A 22,961-nucleotide genomic window follows, 5' to 3' on the forward strand; every position below is an offset into this window, starting at 1 on the left:
TTTTTTTTTTATCCATTTCAGATTTAAAAAAACACAGGAAAAGTTAATCTTTGATCCAAGATGTCATCCGCAATCCGGAAACCAGCTGCTACATTTCATAAAACCGATTTCTGGTTCTCCGAATAAAGAGCTTTGCAGAAGACATATTTAATTTCACAAAAAAGTAGAGAAAAAATGCAGCAGACGGTACAGATTTCCCAAACCACGGACAAAATGGTCCTCCGGGGTTCGAAGCGAAAATCGCAGAACCGGAAACGGTACCCGGATGTTCCGGTGGCACAGCCGCAGATTGCAGGTCAGTTCCGGAAGAAATGGATAATTGTTATAATTATAATATATATATATATATATATATATAATATATATATGTATATCATATATAAAATTCATCTGTACGGATGTATAATTTGATACTTCTCCTAAACGGTTATTCGTATTTTGATAATTCTTTTTAGAGTTTATCAAAATAAATTTTTAAGAATTATAGAACGATAAAACTATAGTAATATTGCAAAAATAAATTGCAAAAATTACAAAAAATACTTATCACTGTTTGACATTAATAACATTTGAAATGTCATCTGCTAAAAATGTCAATTCACTTAAAATTTGAATTTATCTGAAATTTTGAGCCTAGATAATATTAGAATATAGTATACAAGAAAAATGTAATATTTATATTATTATTACCGGAAAGCAGCTGAGATGAGTCATTATATAAAATGATATAAGATACAGTCAACAGTATATGTTTGGCAGATTAAATTATATAATTCAGATTAATATATAACGCAACTAGTCCATTATTGCATATACATTATGTTTTTAAACTTGTGCATGCCGCATTTTGGTTTACTAATTTATTTACCAATACAAAAAAATAATTGTACTTATTATTAAAAAATGATTTATAATTTTGTTTCATGCGTCAAAAATCATTTGTTGGCATTGGATATGGAATATTCAGCACAGTTGATATTAGATTGAAAAGTGCTCATATGAACTAGATTTTACAAATCAATTCACCTAAAATTTGAAAATGAACAATAATGTTTATTAAATTATTAGTAAGAAAATGTACTTTGGAAATTATAATTGCTATAAAACAACTTATATATCGTACGAGTTTTTAAAAATTATAGACTAAATTATCGAAGCAATTATGTTGTGTGGCAAAATCAAGTGTGATATTGTTCTTTTACCCCAGATACTATATTATTTTTTTCTGAATTTCTTATATTGCTTATGCTAAGACCATAAATGAATCATAAAGGCAGGAAATCAAATAAGACAACAAAAAGTATACGATAGGATATTAAAAAATTTGGAACTTTTGAGTCGTAGACGTGAGTATAGAACAACGTCTGACGGGTTATCTAGTATATATTTATATATATATATATATATATATATTATATGAATTCTAGATTTTTTTTCTATATATTCGATTATTGCATTTTTCATTTGCAGCCAAATAATCCTGTAATAATAACACACATACATTTTCGAAACGTTCAGATTAAATAATCAATTATTCATTGCTTTTCATTTCATCTATTTGGGAGCAAATAAATATTTCAAGAATACGTATATAATAAAGCTGAGTTGTTTGAATTTTTTTTAGTACAAGTTTCATACATTTTAGTTTGATGCTACTTCTGTGAATGGAACGCATAAATTATTAAAAAAAAACACGAGTTAATTATAATAATTTCAGAGATATATAAGTTCTTGGAAGAATCAACAGTTGTCTTTCAGTGCTTGCATGATCTTAGCAGCTTTTTTAAATTTTTATTGCACTTTTTAAAACTTTTCGGGTTGTCGTAATACAACAAAACTACTTTCTAAAAATGCAGAAAAAACTAATCTTCTGCACCAAAACCTCCTTCTGAATTTTGATTATGAAAGTAATTTAAGTGCATGCAATTTAAATGCAAATTCGGAACTTGTCACATATTCCATGACTCTTTGAATAATTATAAAAAAAAATGAAAAGATGAATATATACGTAATTATTCGAATTTTGTTCATTTTATCATTTTCAGTAGCAATTCAAAATGGAATGAATCTAATTAATTTGTAGCATATTCATAGTTCACTAAATTTTGTCAATTACTATGTAGAAAAGGCACACTTTATGCAAACTACAACGAAGACTTTCAAGTCGAGATTTAATTAAGTTGTGCTGACTATGAATAATTAATTATTAAATTTATTAGGTTTATTTCAATTTAAATTGCAAACGAAGATAGCAAAATATTGTAAGTGGAAAGACTTCATTGAATAAAAACAGGATAAAATATTTTTTTATTTTATTTGATGCTTTGACCTGAAAAATTTGATACATATTTCCACATCAGAATAAATTTAGAAATATATATAAATATATAATATATTATATATATATATATATATAAATTAAACTTTTTTTTAATCGTCGATTGTGCCATGAGTATAAAATATCAACGTGAGCAATCAAATTTTATAGCAACATTAAAAACAACTTAATAAATATTATTACAATAGTTCGTAAAGACTATTATGTATTATTTCCAAATGCTATATTATATATATAGAAATATTTCGTAACACTCGACATAGTGAAATGAATCATACATTAATTTCAATTTATTTTGCAACGCATCGAAATTATCAGTTTTTAATTAAATTTAGAAATCATACTTCAAGTTACATATTTTAATTATAAATTACCTCTCATCAGTAAAATAATGTGAATATTAATTTTTATTTTGAGATAAAAATTTGTCCTGACAAAACTATTTAGATCAGGTTGAGCTAAAATTTACTGGAGCGATCAGAAATAACTTGGAATGGTATTTTTAGTACAGGCAAGATTTATTACCATGTACCTGTTGCTAAAATAAATTATTTCGAGTCAATGATGAATTGGACATTTAATTTATTACTGACTTTAAATTGGAAAATTTCTGGTGGCAAAAACTTAAAAAAAATACACCTGACAAATGTTTAGTCAGAGACTTACATTTTTTAATCCAGCATTACCATGGTGCTAGAGCTTTTAAATTTAAATATTATTAATAAATTATACGACTATTTATAAATTAAATGCGTATCATATATTAAAAATAATCGATGTAGTTTCATATAAAAAATACTCAATTGTCCAAAAAATTCAATCATTTACATCAATAAATAAAAAAAAAAAAAAGCTAATAACTAAATTAATGTATGTTTTGAATTTTATATATTTTGTAGGTACCAAAAAAGTAAAAGACCAATACATAAAAAATATACTAAAGCATTATAATTCTTATCAAAATTTATTTTCATTTATTAAAAAAATTAAAGCATGCAATGCAAATAGAAATTTATTTCAATTCCAATGATTTTCGTGTTTATTATAAGTTATTAATCACTTTTACCTATATATATTTATGCCATGGTAATTTTATAAATTTTAATACTTATGTAATAAATCATTAAGATAAACAGAAATTATGCAAGTTGCCATTCGTATTTGTTAAGGTTAATCTTGTTTATTGTATATATATATATTATATATATATATATATATTTGTTTGAAAAATATAAATATCACTATGATTATTAATTATGAAAGTATTATAAGTACTTGTAAACAAAATCAATGCCAGACTTTGCAGGCAAAACAAAAAGTATCTTAAAGTACATAAAAAGCGAGATTTTAAAATAAATTATAATGTAATTCAAATGCAAAAAAAACTTTTCATAACATAATATTTCCATTTCTACTGCTCAAAGTTTTTCAGCATGATTTCAGAATTCTTTCAGACTTGGATTAAAGTTTGCATTTAATTCTGTCTTTATATGAAAAAGTAAAAAAATTAATTAATTTATTTTGTGGCGAGTTTAAAAAGAATAATTTGAAATAAATGTGAATTCCCAACATATATATAATATATATATATATATATATATATGTGTGTGTGTGTGTGTGTATGTATAATATACTCATGATCACAAATTTTCAATTATCAATCAATTAAAACAACTGGGTTAATGAGTTTTAAATCAAATACTTCTCGATTTTGCGTTTCATATTTAATTTCCTCGCCAACGATAATTAATAATATAAAAGCAAATAACGATTTAAATATAATTCACATAAATGTTCCGAAATTCAATTAATTTCTATCAATGTTCCTGGAACCTTCGTTCGGCACTTGAAGTCAAGTGATCTGTTTATATGAAAAGACGACATTATGTTATTTTTACCCTAATCGATGAAAACAAGAAAATATGGAAAAGGAAAATAAATATTGAGAAATCTTACTAGCAAGCAAAATACTTTTATTACGCAGTATTGCTGATATAAAAACGTAAAAAGAATTTAAAATATAATATAAGTTTAAATTATAATTGGCCAAGGTATCCCATGGAGTATAATTAATGTATTTGTTTCCTCCTTCATAACCATATAAAAAATTTAAGGCTTATTCATTGTAAACAACTCATAACTTTTTGTGCAAAAATAAAAAAGCAGAATATTGCAAGAATTGTTGATTTTATTTTCCATATTTTAACAAACTCCAAACAAAAACTACGCAACCAATCAAAAAACTCTTTTACTGATGGACATCTAAATTGGACTACGTCAGCAAACCTAAAAATTCAACTGAAATCATCTGACCAGAAAACTTTATTTATATATTTGCCAATCTAATAATCAACTGCGTCACATACAAATTCCCAAAAAGTATTATTCAAAACAAAAATTCATCATTACGTCAACATGAACTTGAAAACGAAACGCAACCAATTAGTGCAGATATCAAAACCCACTCGTATATCTGGATTTTCCACATTAATTGTTTCTTTATATTTAGATATGATTTTGATACGATGGATTTTCTTACACCTCGCATAATCCGTTTTCCTATTTCGGGAAATCTTCAGAATAAACGATGTAAACATACACTTTGTATATGAGGGAAGGCCTTTTCTTTAATGAATGTGGATTTAACGATTCAGATTTGCAAGGACAAAGACGACCGGTGTCAGATTTTATGAATATAAAATTTTAACAAAACAAGGGGAAAAATAAAAATAAATTATAAATGATAAAAATATAAAATTGTAAAGAAATACTCAATTCAGTATTAGTAATTGTACGAAAACACATGAACGAGGATTAATTTTAGTTAGTTTTGCACGATGATCTCATTTTTTTGTCGATTTTGATTATTTTTTTAGTGAAAGCGTAAATTTTATATTTAAAAACGAAACTGTTAAAAATTTTACCTAGGTTAATCTCAATTCTTATTGATTAAGTTGATTATTAAACGTAGCGGGAAGTTTATGCAACTTGTCTTAAGACAAATGCCACCTACAACAAGTTTTCTGTATTTAGTCAGTCAATAATACAGATTGACATAATTCATTATTTAGTTTATGAAAATATCATATTTTGTCATACCTGACTCCGCTGGTTTCAAGTGCTCGGTCCGCGAGCTTTCAACCTAAAGCTCCGAGAGCTTTGATTGACGTTTCCCATTAAAGTCGGTTTTGGGAAACACTCGTCCGACACTTTGTTATGGAAATTGTTATGGATACATGACACCAAAATGCAAATATATTATTACACCAACGCTTTTCAACTGGAATTATTATAAAACTTTGTTTAATTTGTTTCATTTCGTCATCATATCGTAAAAGTTGCCTGACTAATTATATTTTGAGTCGGCAACAGATTGTGTGAAGAAAATTATATAGAAGGATATAATTATATATGAATTTATATCAATATATATATATATATATATATATATATATATATATATATTATATATACTAGATGACCCGACAGACGTTGTCCTGTACCTACGTCTACAATTCAAAAGTTTCAATTTTTTTTAATATCTTATTCTATACTGTATAATATCCTATGTGATGTTGTGCCTTCGTGATTCATTCATGGTCTAAGCATAAACAGTATAAAAAATTCAAACAAAAATAATATAGTATCTACGGTAATAGAACAATATCACACTTAATTTTACCACACAACATAATTGCTTCAATAATTTAGTCTATAATTTTCATCGATCTCGTACGATATATAAGTTACTTTTTGGAAATTATAATTTCTAAAGTACATTTTTTTTACTAATAATTTAAAAGTTTCTGTTCAAATTTTTGGTGCACTAATTTGTAAAATCTAGTTCATCTTAGCACTCTTCAATCTAAGATCAACTTGCTAAAATCTCCATATCCAATGCAAACAAAATCAATTTTTAATAAATAAATATTCTAATATTATCTAGGCTCATAATTTCATCTAAATTCCAATTTCAAGCAAATTGACATTTAAAAAAAATTGACAATAGATGACAGTTCAAATGTTTTCAAAGTCAAACAATGATAAGTGTTTTTTTTTTAATTTTTGCTATTTATTTCTACAATATTACTATAGTTTTATCGTTTCCTAAATCTTAAAAAATTTCTTTGACAAACTCTAGAAAGAATTATCAAAATACGAATAATCGTTAAGGAGAATTATCAAGTCATACACCCGTACAGAAGAATTTTTATATGAAATATACAGTGTGTCCCAGAACTCAGCATAAAGCCGAAACCGGAGATGGTATTGGTCGTAACTATTAAGAAAAAAATTTGGAACAAAATTCCACGTAGTTAGAAAATTATGAGCTTTTAAGTGCAACCCAGAGCTTTAGTCAAACTCTGACAATTATAAGACTATACATTTTTTTTAGTTTTTATCAAATATTTTTAATAATTTGTTCTAGAACATAAATATTTATAAACATCATTAAAATGTTTATAAAATTCTATGTAAAATCATATAAATACCTCAATAAGCTTTTATGCAAAAAATATGTAAAATTAATCGCCGAACACAATAGTTTTTTAAAGAAGATTGAAAAGTTTCAAGTGCGCAATTTTTAGAATATATTTGGATTAGATCATATCTATTATGAAAAAAATTAGAAAACAAATTTTCACGTAAGTAGGAAATTATCAGTTATTCAGATCTGTTTTGGCATCACCAGAACATCTATAAACGAACAAAACTTTTTTGTTCAATTTCCTATAAAGGCAAAATTTACTAACTATTTTAATCCAAATTAGATGTTTGAAAACAATTGATCCATCATAGAAAATTATGTACGATTTACAATTTTCCTCATTTTTTCATTCCTATTAGATGTCTTTATAGAACAGACACCATTATAGAAAATTGTGAAACGTGACGATCATACTGAACATCAAAATGATAGATGGTGTAATCATATAAATTATGATTAAATATATAACAGCTAATTCGTCTTTTAATTAAATACTCTAGAGAGATTTATCTTGAAGACAAAAATTAAGACATAACTGATGGTGTGATCAGATTTCCGAATACATTTTGCTTTTGATAAAATAAAAAGATTAATTCTTCCTTTGCGTGCTTGGTAAAAATAGATGAAGACTGTAATTATATTTATTATAAATGATGCGAAATTAATGGATAAAAAATGAAACTTAAATGCATGTTGCTTAATTATTAAAATAATTTAATGCTACTGTTATAGCTAATTAGACTAATTTTTTGAAACTAGATTTAGTTTAAACAAAGCTCGCAATACTCATGAAATATATACTCAAAATAGAATTTAGAATAATTGATTCAGGCTACATAATAGAAAACCATCACAAAACTATACAAAAACTTGTATCTAAATATAATATATACAAGGTGTCCCAGAACTCAACGACAATCCAAAACGGATTGATCATGACTATCATGAAAAAAATTAGAAAAAATAATTGTCTCACATAGTTTTAAAATTATGAGCTTTCAAGTGCAACCTAGAGCTTTGCTGAAAATATAAGCATTATATATATAATTTATACAAGGTGTCCCAGAACTCAACGTCAATAGTATTGATCATAACTATCATGAAAAAAATTAAAAAAAAAAAATTGTCTCACATAGTTTGAAAATTATGAGCTTTTAAGTGTAACCTAGAGCTTTGCTGAAAAATATAATGTAACATTTTTTGGCTGTTGTGGTTAATTTTTATTAATTTTGTTCTTTTAAGCTTTGGATCCATAATTGTAATAACATTTCTAGAACCCCTGTCAAAAATAATAACACAACTGTCGTAAGTTTTCAAGAATGAAGATTTTTAGTTTGAACTATGAATTTGAAATTTTAAAAATTGGTCGAATTTTTTTCAACAAAAAATATGCTCTAAAGTGTTTTGGCAAGTTCTATCAAAGGTTGGCATATTTATGTAGGATTGTAAAATGGTAAAATATTTGATAGTTTTATAATACAAAAAAATGAGCGAAAAAAAACAAAAAAACAACATAGTTTTTTGCTAGTTCTATAGAAGTTTTTTTATAATATAAAATTATCAAATAGTTTACTATTTTACAATTCTGAATAAATGCGTCACTTTTTGATGAAACTTGCCAACACACATTAATACATTTTTTTGAAAAGTAGAGCCTCTAAATGTCGACCGGTTTCAATAATTGAAAATTACAGTTTAAGAAGAAGTCTTAATTTTTCACAACTAATTAACAAACTTATTAAAAATTAACCACAATAACCAAAAAATGGTTACATTTTTACCAAAGCTTTAAGTTGCACTTAATAGTTAATAATTTTCAAACAATGTTAGATTTTTTTTAATTTCCCGAAGGAGAAGTTTATGTTTTCATAAAAAAATCCGATTTGCTAATTTTTTTGTTTTCTCGACGTTTCAAGTCATTCTGAATCGAATGAGACCAAATTTGAAAAAAGTATGTATGTGTGTATATGTGAACAGATTTTCTCTTATTTTTTTCATAATAGTTATGATAAATACTATCACCCCATATCGACTTGACGTTGAGTTCTGGGACACCCTGTACATATACTCATGCATTTATATTTACATACACTAATCTGTGAACTACTTTACACAAAATGCTTCTTATTCTTCAAAAGTGGGTTACACTTGAAGAAGAAACGATTTTCATTCTACGCTTTACAAACAGAATGATGTATTTTTAGCTCAATAGATTACGTTTAAATTACTAGTCACAAAGGGACACTCTGTGTATATTGAAAGAAAAATAAACACTTCTTTAAATTACAAGATTTGACTAGGAAATATTTGAAAAAAATCGATAAACGATAACAAAAAAAAATGTGGAAGACTCTCTACCGTCTTCCTTTAAATTCGACTCCTCTAAGAATAAAAATTGCACTTGTATGCAATATCTACATTAGTATTTATTTGCAAACAAAAATTTAAAAAAAAATGATATTAGACAATTTGGTAGATTATTAGGTTTTATACAGATTTTCTAAATATCTCGTTTTAAATAAACTAATTGGGTAATTAATAAAAAGATAGAAGCTATAAAGTTATTGCTTAAGGCTTAAGTAATAGTCGTTTGATTATTGTTATAATAATTTTGTAATTTACGTATTGTTATAAGAATTTTGTAATTTACGATACCAATTTTTGCAAACTTTAAAGAATTTTTAATATTAAACGACTTGTCGGAGGGCAGTAATAATTTAGTATGATCTATAAGACTATGATATCTACAGTCCAAAAAACAAAGTTAATAAAATCTGTAAATCTTAAAAAGTGTTTGTGTTTACATACTAGAAAAAATCCAATAATTCAGATTATATTATGTGGTACTGTACATAAGGGTATGTTGGGTATGTAGCAAGACATAAAATAGTCAATCGATGAAAAAGATCTGATAAAAATTAGAAAAATGTTATAATTATTTTAACTACTACAACTTATCAAATCTAAACTTTTACAATTACATATTTAATTTCATCTCATTTAGGAAATTGCTCACTTAGCAAAACAATTTAAAGGCAGACTAGACAGAGTTCTCGTCTTACCATTCAGATCGTGTTTGTCTAAGATTTAAACTATGAATAACATGTGTTGATACACTGATAGTTTGTATAATTATCTCAATTATCATGAATAAACAAAACATAACACATATCCTAGAATATATACATTCATATACACATATGATCTAATCAAAGCTCTGGACATAATTCATAAATAATATGAAGCGTTCATATTTTTCTGACAATCAGAATAAGAAAAATATTGCATGATGAGATATCGACTAGAAATCAGATTTTGACTCACATATACATACATACTTGCGGTGTCAAACGATTCAGAATGACCTGATACGTCTAGAAAATATATAATTAGCAATTGAGAGTATCTGGCAATAACATAAAATTCATTTTCATACAGTTAATAATATTTACTATGTTTATTACATTCTGTTATATTATTTTTGAATTACAACTCTACAGAATCACATTTTTTTATTTTATTATTTACATTTAAAAAAATTATTTAAACTTTTTATTATTCATGTAAGTGTATATAATTTGCCTTTTTTATCTACAATTTGCACTACCTAAAATTGTTATTTAATTATTTTTATTATTATTATTATTATTGGAATAATTAGATTTTTTTTTAAATTATAATTTACTAATTTTTTTATTATATACCATTAGAATTAAATTTTGTCAATTCTACGAAAAGTATTTATTTAGAACAATTTTTGATATTTGATATTTTATTATTGGCATTTCTCAAAATATTTTTTTAGTAATTTATTGTCTTTATTGCCATGTGATTTTTTTTATTTTTTTTAATTCTTACTAATAATCTAGTTGAAACTTTCATTGTTTAAAAACGTCTTTATACATATAATATTTAAAACTTTAGTTATTTACATTTTGTTATAAGTTAAAAATATTTATTCTGCATCATATGCAGCAACTCTTATTTTAAGAATGTGTATATTTATAAAATTATATTATATAAATTTCTTTTATTAAATACAGTTTGAATTATTATTTGTAAAATCTCATCAAAAATATCATATAATATTTATTATTATTTAAATAAATATTATATGATATTTTTTATTTTATTATTTTCATTTCTCAAAATATTTTTTCACTAATTCATTATCACTATTATAAGATGTAAGTTTGTCAACAGTATTTTGTATCAAATCTGTGTCAAAATTTCTTTATCTAAACAAAAGTTCCGACTTATAATTACATGACAAATTGTAATTTATGTTTATATAATAGTTCAACATGTTATCGAACAATTTGACTCTATTTCACTAAGATAACATAAATGGAATAATAATTTCAAACTTAAATCTAAATAAATTTAGGAAATGAAATTAGGTAAAATTATAAAAATATATAAGGCAGAAAACTGTGTGGAGGAAATTGAAAATTTTTATGCAAAATCGACAGCTGAAGGATAAAATAACCTTCTATCAAAAATTCATTTTAAATACTTTTTTCTTAGTCCATATGGGCCATAGAAACTTTATCAAATAATTTAGTTAAAAATGTAATAAGTAATCTTAATATACCAAAGAAAAAAATATTTACCAAAAATCCTAGAAAAACACTATTTTTTATGTCACACATATATGACTGACATGGCCCTAGATTCAAACTTATTTTTTCCTCATCGTCAGACACATATGACTGACATGGCTATTAACGTGTTGAAGACTACACTTTACAAATCATTTACACCCATTTTTTGTCGTTTCAAGATAATTATTTAAAGAAAATTCAATTAGTACACGTGTTCCTTGTACATTCCCCTGATCTGTTACATAATTCTAAATTTATAATTTACTATTTTCACGTATAATAGTTCAAAACCGAAGATCCTGTATCATCATTATGTATTACCAAGCCACATTTAGCCTCATGTATTATTCAAGAAGGTTTCCCATTCATCATTTAAGTGTCATTAATGTTCTAGAGACTGTAATTTGCATATCTCAGATACAGATCAAAAATATATTGACTTCGAAAACATCATTTTCATATGCTAAATATTCCAAATAGACAATGAGGAGAAAAGGGAAGAAAATTGGTATACAGGAATAAATATTGAGTTGATCGGAAAGTCGTTTTTTTATTCCTGTATTATGTTTTTTGACCCCAAGCTGAAGCTTGAACCGTATAATTAGATGATACATAACAATAATAATATTTACTATTTTGAATAAAACAAATAGATAAATAGTGGTGTATGGCATCGTGCCTCCGAAACGGCTGGACCTGTCTTTGCCAAAAACTAATCAGCACATTTATCTATCAATAAAAATCGAATGTTTTTGGAACCATTCAAATCGGTTGAACCGTGCGCCCAAAAACGTGAACCAAAAATGCGTACACATAACACACACATCTATTTTTTCTAAGGTATGCCAAAATGTTCAGAAACATCTGAAACGTGATGATATTGCAAAAATTTCATTTTCGATTTTCGGCCCATTACTATAACATACCCTTCGGAAAGTTAAAAAATTGTGGAAAATGTTGACTCTGTATCATACAAGAATATTCTATGATATTTATATAATCCAGAAAAAAATAAATGAAAAGTACACCAATGGACTAATTTTATGTTGAAGCAACACATTCTATATCTAGATATATACTTTTAAAAATAAACCTTTATATAAAATCTTCACTATAACGCTTCACTTAAATTTTGCATTCCCAAAATTTTTCCCTAAAAGTATTTCCCTGGAATTTCTGACCATTATGATTTTGCTCTGGGGCAACACTTTCTAAAAATAGTAACTCTTTGATATAAATTTTACAGTTAACATTTTATGGTTCGGTTTATAGAGTATGTGGTGACAGACGCCTGTCATCAAACGGCGTTTTAGAAATAGTTAAAAATTTAAAAATATAAAAAAAAACATCGGCCATTCTTTGCAGAGTGTTAGAAACACTTGAGGATAACTTAAGATCTTGCCGACAGTAGATGGAGGATGATGATGAATTGAAATTTATTAGGACACCAGATTTATTTTATTGAAGTAAAATTAAGCGGGACTAGGGTGTAAATTTGTACAAATGCAACGGAAGTGCGTTACGGCAAATAAGATAAGAGTCGAATGCCAATGATTCGTCATTCGCTCTCGGTGATATCATTTCTATACGGGTCGATTATGATTAGTCGTCGTATATGTGAATAGAGATCTGTCGTTGTATGCGTATCGATATCAACAATGAAATCGGCATAGATAAACTTTTGAAGTTACATCGTAGTATTAATCTTGATTTAATGAAAAATGCCTGAATCAGAAGAATATTTTACCCTGTTCCTTGAAAATAATAAAACAAATTAAACATTTGTTCCGTGAACTAAACGTAAGTTTATTGATTAGAATTCTTTTCTATATTATTCGTATTTTCTATAATTCTTGAAGTTATTAAAAGGGAAAATATTTTTAGGCAAGACAGATATTACAGCTGTTCAAAGATTGAGATTATATCGCCAGCGAAAAAGTCAAAAAAATACCATCAGTCAATGAATGTATGTTAATTTTAATTACATGGAGTTCTTCAAACACAATTACTTGATGAGTGAAGTTGCAAAAAAAAAAATTGTTTAGACGTTGTTTAACATAATCCACTGTGTGAACGAATATTATAGAAGTTATTAATCAGCAATTGCTTCATATCTCTAATGAAGGTTCATTTCTAAATGCTAATTACAATGACAAACCGATCATGACATATTTGAAGTTTGACTTTAATTACATTATTGTTTTTAAATATAATACATATTTTTAATGCTATTATAAATATATAATTTATAATTTATCATTATATAAAAGTGTATAATGGTTGACACTAATAAATGTGTGCAACACGAGTGTTACCATATTACTAATAAACATTATTCAAAATTGTTATATGATAAATTTATTTTTACTTAAATGCCATCTTGTACAGTAGCAAATAAGTTTTACTTTAATCGCGTGTGAACCCTACGCGCACTCTTTTCTTTATTTATTTAAGTACTGAATTTAATTTTGAATAAAAATGAAAAATAATGAGAACCTCAGCATAAATTTCCTCACTAATTCAGATAAAAAATTAAACATCTGGTCCCCAACATAATCAAGTACATAAAAATTACACCTTCAAGTAAAAATAATAAATTTCCCACGTGCCTCACTTAAAACATTCTACTCATTTTACATAATCCTCACCTATAATTAAGCGAAAGTAATTCTGTCTCCTATTATTTTCTTTGAAAACGGTTCGTTTTTCTCATCAAAACTATCTGGATCCGAGTAATGGCACTCCAGGGATTGCAAACCCTTGTGTCTGGCTCGTAAATAACATATATTATCTATAATATGTCGGCTTCTTGACTTTGATGAATTCTGAGGCCTTGTAGTTAGAAATTCATAGGTTGTGAAATATGAAGTAGCAAAAAAATGACCATGCGGGAGAAAAGTAATACAGAGGTAAAATATAGTGTTTCATCAAAATAGAATTTATTGGTAACTAACCTATTTAAGAAAATGCATTTTTTTAGTCTAAAGTATTTTTTTAGAAACCTGTAATAATTTTTTTGAATTAAAAAAATTGATTTAAACTAACAGAATAAGTGGGATATCAACGTGAACTTAATTGTGGTTGAATGGTAAAAGCTTTGGTTTGGTAGATTTTTTTTGTATTATAATTTATACACCAACCCTAAAAGGAAAACAAGTACATTGAATTACAGAATAGCTTTGGAAATACATCCTGAGATTAATGTAAAATGGATTTCTTAAGATCAATATAAAATGGAATTCTTATTCAATCTTGTTCTTTTTCTAAATCTGGTCTGTAAGCTATGTAAAAATTAAAAATAACATGAAAAAAACTATGTCCAAGTTTTGTAAATAGTAAATATATATATATATATATATATATATATATATATATATATAGAATTCATCTGTACGGCTGTATGATTTGATACTTCTCTTAAACGGTTATTCGGAATTTGATAATTCTTTTTAGAGTTTGTCAAAGAAAATTTTTAAGAATTAATGAACGATAAAACTATAGTAATATTTTAGAAATAAATGGCAAAAGTTACAAAAATCACTTATCATTGTTTGACATTAAAAACATTTGAACTGTCATCTTCCAGAAATGTCAATTCATTTGAAATTTGAATTTAGCTGAAATTATTAGCCTAGATGATATTAGAATATATTATACAAGAAAAATGTAAAGTCTACATTATTATTAGAATACGGTCTACATTATTACAGAAATTAAAATAATATAAGATACAGTCAACAATATATGTTTGGCAGATGAAATTATATAATTCAGTTAAATAAATAATGCAATAAGTCCAAAATTGTATATACATAATTGTTTTTAACTTGTGCATATCACATTTTGGTTTACTTTACTAAATTATTTAGCAATACAAAAACATTTTTCTACTTATTAAAAAATGATTTAGAATTTTGTTTCATATAATAGCCAAAAAGCAACTAGTCGGGTCATCTAGTATATATATATATATATATATATATATATAATATATATATATATATATATATATATATATATATATAATTTGGAGCACAAACTTATAAACAACGTAATTAGAGGTTATCAAACTTGTTAAAATGTTGACCCCCAGAAATAATTTGTTCTAAAAATACACTCGGAATTGTAATGACATAATAAAAATGACTAAGTTACTAAAAAAACACAGTTCTATTCAAAAAAATATTTGATATTACATAATACTATATTATGTTTAACGTATTAAATTTTTCTGATACGATAATATGATAAAAATTTGCCCATGGACCAAGGTAGATAATTTAGTTAGAAATCTATCAAGAAAATTTAATGTATCAAAAGATAAACGAGCCAAAATTTCTGGAAAAACAATATTTTTTATATCATACTTACTGAAACCTTTCTTTTCAAATCCCATATGTCTAACACAGTTCATGTAAAACTTTTTAGCGTCAGACATATATGACTGACATGGAAATAGACGTGTTAAATTAATTGATTATTCTCTTTAGATAAATCATATTTAACAAATATATTGATTTAAATTTTAGCATTATTTCTCAATTGTTCATTAAATATATGCGTTATGAATGTTCTCATTAAGTGTTGAAATTCCTTCCAATTTTATTAGGACGATGAACTTGTTAGATAATGACGAATAATTATAGATTCATAATTAATGTTTTCAATATATAGCCTAGTAATAACTACTCATATAAATTGGAATATACAATTATATAGCAAATAATAGAGAAACATTCCCAAAAATGATAAAAAATAATTGTTTCAAAAAATAAAAAATAACATTTAATCTAATATTAAATCAATGTAATATTGATGGAATTGAAATTACATCAATGAAGTTGGATTAGATCAGATTTTTTCTGAACAATGAAAAACCAATAAAAATATAGAACAATTTTCATAAAAGTACTAAAAATAATCTAATCAGGGAAGGCAAAATATCAATTTACATATGACAAAATATATATATATATATATATATATATATATATATATATATATATCATATTTAATATATTTATGATATTGGCGTAAGAATAGCCCGAAGACATTTATGCCATAATAGAATGGTCATCCTGTATTTCATCAATATATTATGAATGGACTATTATATTTATATCTAGAAATGAGGATATGAGTTTTTATTACATAAAAATGATATATGTACTTCTATTATTAGAAAAATTAATAATATAACTAATACCATCAATGTCTTAAGATCTCCAACTTTAACAATTAATCTAATACTCCCATATAAGTATGGTAAAATTAGAAGAATGTCAACGACCGATCAATAATCCAATTTGCCAAATCCTCAATCACATTTTCTTACATGACTGAATTATTTCGAATAAAAAACATTCGATTAATAAAATTACAATAAAGAGCGGTTTTTGAAACCGCTGGTTCTCCATTATAATGAGATTGTAATGCTCTCACTTTTATCTCAAAACTTTTTGGTATTTTGAAATTACTGAAAATCCAAAGTTTAATGGCCTCTTGTTTCTAGGTATATAATGTCCTCGACCGAAGAAAATCAATGGCCAAATTACATGGAATATGATCCGTTTCAAAACGAAATTAGATTAATTTAAAGGCATTTGTAAGAAGAGAGTTCTTCAAAAGAATAGACACATATATATATATATATATATATATATATATATATATATATATTAGGGTGGTCCTTAAAATGGTCATTTTTGAATTTCCTTGCTCCCAGGGACTCAAATGGTACCAAATAGATAAAAAACAGTTCTCTGAAAGTTTTGTATGGAAATAGCATGGAAAAATTTTTGGAATCATTTGACTGTGGTCCTAAAAGTTATACTAAAGCTCATGGTTGTACTTAAAAGCTCATAATTTTCGAACTACGTGAAAAAATTTTTTCATTTTTTTTCATGATATTTATAATCAATACTATCTGTTTGCAAAAATAAAAGTTTAGTGGACACTTTTTTCTTTAAATATTTTTTATGGCAATATTTTACTAACAATCAGAATTGTTAGTTAAATCAGTTATTTTGATCAATGAAATATAATCATTGATAGTAGTTACCCTGTACTATTGGATGCAATTTTACTGGATCAAGTAAACTGGCCATATTTTTTTTAGTCTTCTCAATTCTGGTGTAAGGAGTATGATGTATTTGAATAAATGAAAAAATATACAATAGGCATTAAATTCTACAAATATCATATGATTATTATTCAAAGCTCAAAATATCAATTTATATGCTATCATCCATCATATGCCCAAGTCTTTTAGACATATCATCCATGAATCTTATCAATATTTTACGAGTGTAAAGTACAAAGTTCACGAGATCTAAGAACAACATGGTCACAGACGAAATAAAATCAATAATAATAATCATTTTGCGCATTGACATAATAGATTTTGAATTCATACATGATAGAGGCCTCCTTAATAATCTATTGTCTAAAACAAAATGAATCACTTTAAAGTAATCGTCAAAAGAAGAAAAAAATAATTTTGTGATAAATCACTATCTCAAACCACGTTCGTGTACCAAACTCTATAAATACAAAGAAAATAAATTAAATATTTAATGAAATGTATCTTCGTTAAAAAACTTATATTTTTATTAATGAGTAATTTATTTGAAGAAAAGAAATAAGACCTATGGAGAAAGATAATAGGACAAAAAATTTCCTTCTAACTAAATTTATAATATTGTTGACTCAAATTAATTCCAACAAGATAAAAATATAAGTATTAAAAATTTTAATATTTTGTAAATGACAAATGCACTCGTATACAAAGTCAAAAAAACAATAAATAAATAAAAGTATGAATATTGAAAAGAATATATAAAAAGTTCAAATTTTTATGAAACCTGGAAGAAGCAATTGGATATATCATTTATTTAATAAATGAATTATATCTAACTATTTTGGTCTAAATGATTTAGTTTTGATTAAACAGCAATTTCTTGAAAACGTCCTGTAAAGCAATGTAACTCCTTAGTTTCAATAATTATTTTGGTTTAACGATATGAGAATTTGATCCATTCGAAGAGAATATAAACCATTTTGTGGTATCAAATATGCTTTTATGTAAACTCTATAGTTCAAATATTACGCGGTTGGATATTCAAGATAATATAACATCAGATGTTTGATAAACTTTTATTAATAAAGCACGAGCGAGAGCTTTTAATAACGCGTTCGGCCAACCGGAAAAATTGCGGAGCTTGAGGCCAGCAACACTTTTCCTCGACTTTAGGGAAAAATCGATCTTAAATTGAAAACTAATTTTATTTATAATAAAATAATAATAATAGTATTTGTAAGTAAATTTATGCGAATCCCAGTTATATTTTACCCCTAGAGAACATTTTAAAATAATAATCTCAAAATTGTGCCCTGCATCTTTTCCGCCAAATGATACTTGCACGCTCGCGGTGCATCGGCAAAATGCTTGTACCTTGCATATTAACAAATATATTCTAATGAAAAAAATGAGAAGAATGTTGAAATACATAACAATAAAACCTAAAAGTTTTGTTTCAATTAAATATTTATTTCCTTTCCTGAAATTTCCTCAAAATGTGCGTATTTTTTGAACCCTTAGAGGCTTTTCCTTTAATAGAATATTTTCTCTTATTTATTTACAAAGACATAAATTAATTAGAAAAAATAAAAAACTCAAGCAGATCATTACACAAAGCATGTCTAGAACATTTTTGCCGCTGATAACCTACATCACACGCAACATGTTTACCTGCGTCAAATCCAAACCTGTTCAATATGTTAACTTGAATCCCTCGGGATTACTTGTTCGGAATACATTGTTTGGTTTGGATATAGAGCATTAAATATATTATATGCATATATACAGTCAATACGCATTACGCTGGCAAAGCGGTTTCTATACTAGGCAGAACTCGAATGATTATAGACCTCTTATAACACGATACCCCTATAAGACGGTTTAACTTCAACAGCCCACAAGTTCCTTACGCCTAAGATATGAATGGCTTTAATAACTAGTTATTGTAAAAAGTATTTAGATTCTGCTTGATTTTTTTTATTGAAAAATAGTTTTTAAATCTAATTTCTTTTATCATTTTTCATGAAACGAAAAGTCAGGAAAGTAATTATATATTCCGTATATGGTGTGAGACATCTCAAAAGTAATTGAGCAACAGATTCGATTACAATTATATAAATTCAATTTTATTTCTTTCTATTTGTAAATCTCTCATTGGAGAGATTACTTAAGTAATGTAATATATGTTAATGTGAATGTGTGAATATGATATGTATACGTGTTCTCTTTTTACATATTTTATATGTTTGTTTCATAATCTGCTATATCTTATATATAAAAATGGAGCTCTCTTTCAAATGTCCGAATAAAACTCGAAAACGGCTGAATCGATTTGGCCAGTCTTAGTCTTGAAAAATTCGTGCCAATCCAGAGAATGTCCAAAAGGTGAGAAATTATTTCAAATCCGCGTAGAAACTTTACATTTATAATTTGAAAATTTTTGTAGAAGCGTAATTTAAATAGAACAATGGACGGTGGCAATTTCGTGAAATGTCAAACGCTTTTGACAGATGATGTTCAATTACGTTTAATAGGATGTTTTACGCGAATATTATTTATTTGTGATAAATTTGTAGTAAGTAGTTTTGTTTGTAGTTTTATTTATATACAAAAACGTTAGTAAACGGGCCCCAAGTGATACTAGAGACTCAAAATATAAACTTTTTTGATATGTTAATATGAAAATTCATTTTTGGCATATTTTTCTCAAACACGGTGCTCTGAAAGATCTTATTTGTATAATTATATGCTCATTGGTATTTATAAAACATTTTCTAGGTTGTTATATTATTTTTTATTTATGTTATTTAAATTCAGAACCTAAATTTGGTATCGATCAAATGGATCTTTTGTCGAATAACATTTTTCCAGTTATAATTTTCCAGAATTTATCGCAGAATAGATAGTAATATATGAAGGTCCGGGGTTAAAAAGGCCAACCACCGATTTGTCAAAAATCAGTAAAGTTAAGCATTGTTTAACAACAATATTTGAAAGTAGAGGAAAAAAGATTCATAGCCAGCTACAAGCTTGATTTGAAAACGGTAATCTTTGAAATGGGGGAGATAAACGGTAATCTTTGAGAATCCATAATAAAAGTATTTTCTTCCGTTGGTAGTTTTTAAGCATTAGGTAAAAATGTAATTATTTTGTAAAATACCTTTAAAACTATAATAAGGCTTTAAATCATTTTGCCACCTGCCCGTTTCAAGTTTGCCGGGTCAGCTAGTATATATATATATATATATATATATATATATACGAGGTCTGTTCAAAAAGTACCCGGAATTTTCGTTTTTTCAAAAAAATATTTATTTATTCGTCTACATTAATGTGGTCCCCTTCAAAGTAGTCCCCCCCAGATATAATACACTTATGCCAGCGTTTTTTCCAATTTTCGAAGCACCCTTGATATTCACTTTTTGATATGTCCTTGAGCACTCTCAGCGATTTTCTTCAATCGAGGAAAACCGCCGTCCTTTCATGGGTCTCTTCAACTTTGGGAATAGGAAAAAGTCACACGGAGCCATATCTGGTGAATTTTTGCACTTTGCAACACTTTATTTCATTTTTTACGCAAAATTTAATACAAATTCTTTGACTTTTCAATTCTTCCATTGTAAAAATCGCCGAGCTCAGAAAAACACGTCGAACCTTAGCGACTACCACAGACAAAGTAAACAGTGAATATAGCTGAAAATTTCATCATACTTTAGGGGCATGTATACCAACACAATAAAAATTTTGACAATCAGACACTCCAGACCCGCGAAATTTAATTATTAGTAATTCCGGGTACTTTTTGAACACACCTCGTATATATATATATATATTATGTTAAATGTTAAATATGAACAATACAACACTCCGGATTTTAACATACACTTTATTCGGTTATAGAACATATAGGAGTTCTGATGCTGTTCAAACAATAAAAAGAAATATATAGACTTCGGATTATCCGGACTTCGGATTATCCGGACTTCGGATTATCCGGACTTCGGATTATCCGGACTTCGGATTATCCGGACTTCGAATTATCCGGACTTCGAATTATCCGGACTTCGGATTATCCGGATTTCGGATTATCCGGACTTCGGATTATCCGGACTTCGGATTATCGGGAATTCGGATTATCCGGACTTCGGATTATCCGGACTTCGGATCATCCGGACTTCGGATTATCCGGACATCGGTTCATCCGGAATTCGGATTATCCGGACTTCTGATTATCCGGAATTCGGATTATCCGGAATTCGGATTATCCGGACTTCGGATTATCCGGACTTCGGATTATCCGGACTTCGGATTATCCGGACTTCGGATTATCCGGACTTCGGATTATCCGGACTTCGGATTATCCGGACTTCGGATCATCCGGACTTCGGATCATCCGGAATTCGGATTATCCGAAATTCGGATTATCCGGACTTCGGATTATCCGGACTTCGGATTATCGATCAAATGGACCTTTTGTCGAATAACATTTTCCAGTTATAATTTCCCAGAATTTATCGCAGAATAGATAGTAATATATAAGGTCCGGGTTAAAAGGCCAACCACCGATTTGTCAAAAATCTGGAAAGTTAAGCATTGTTTAACAACAATATTTGAAAGTAGAGGAAAAAAGATTTATAGCCAGCTACAAGCTTGATTTGAAAAACGGTAATCTTTGAAATGGGGAGAAACGGTAATCTTTGAGAATCCACAATAAAAGTATTTTCTTCCGTTGGTAGTTTTTAAGCATTAGGTAAAAATGTAATTATTTTGTAAAATACCTTTTAAACTATAATAAGGCTTTAAATCTTTTTGCCACCTGCCCGTTTCAAGTTTGCCGGGTCAGCTAGTATATATATATATATATATATATATATATATTATGTTAAATGTTAAATATGAACAATACAACACTCCGGATTTTAACACACACTTTATTCGGTTATAGAACATATAGGAGTTCTGATTGTATTGACAAAATATAGATAAACCAATGGGTTTATTGTTTTTATAATACTTCATTGTATATAGCATTCAAACAACACATCCTTATACACTTAAAGTATTAATATTTTTGATTCTCTAGAAATTGTCTAGAAATATACCTTATTTAGCAAAACAACGTTTGCCGGGTCAGCTAGTAGCTTATAAAAATTGTAATATTGTCGATTGCTGATTAATAATTATTTTAAAAAAATCCTTAAATAAACTCTTGAATTCAATAAAAAATCATTTATTTATCTTTAATCATATACTAATATGATTTTTTCTATTCTTTTCTATTCAATCGGAACAATTTTTAATTTATTCTGTTTTTTTATACTCAATGGTTTCCATATAACGCGGTACGAATGATGTGCTTTGTACTAAATCTAAGGATGTTATTGTGCGCTTTCCATATAACACGTTACTGGATTAAATCCGAATTTTATTGAGAATGTTGAAATATATAAA

At 26.7% G+C, this 22,961-nt stretch overlaps 1 protein-coding gene across 1 annotated transcript in view; it reads left to right on the forward strand.

The window, feature by feature from the left end:
* Window positions 1–84: 84 nt before the first annotated feature.
* LOC113379428 overlaps window positions 85–22,961 on the forward strand; it is an 87,227-nt gene continuing 64,350 nt past the window's right edge. The window contains exon 1 of the mRNA XM_026619536.1: window positions 85–295. Coding sequence (XP_026475321.1) covers window positions 175–295 — 121 coding nt within the window. The 5' untranslated portion in view covers window positions 85–174. The remainder of the gene's footprint in view (window positions 296–22,961) is intronic.

This window comes from Ctenocephalides felis, unplaced genomic scaffold (genome assembly GCF_003426905.1).
Source record: "Ctenocephalides felis isolate EL2017-DRISC unplaced genomic scaffold, ASM342690v1 CF-g0.4_SCAFFOLD_00845, whole genome shotgun sequence".
Lineage (NCBI taxonomy): Eukaryota > Metazoa > Arthropoda > Insecta > Siphonaptera > Pulicidae > Ctenocephalides > Ctenocephalides felis.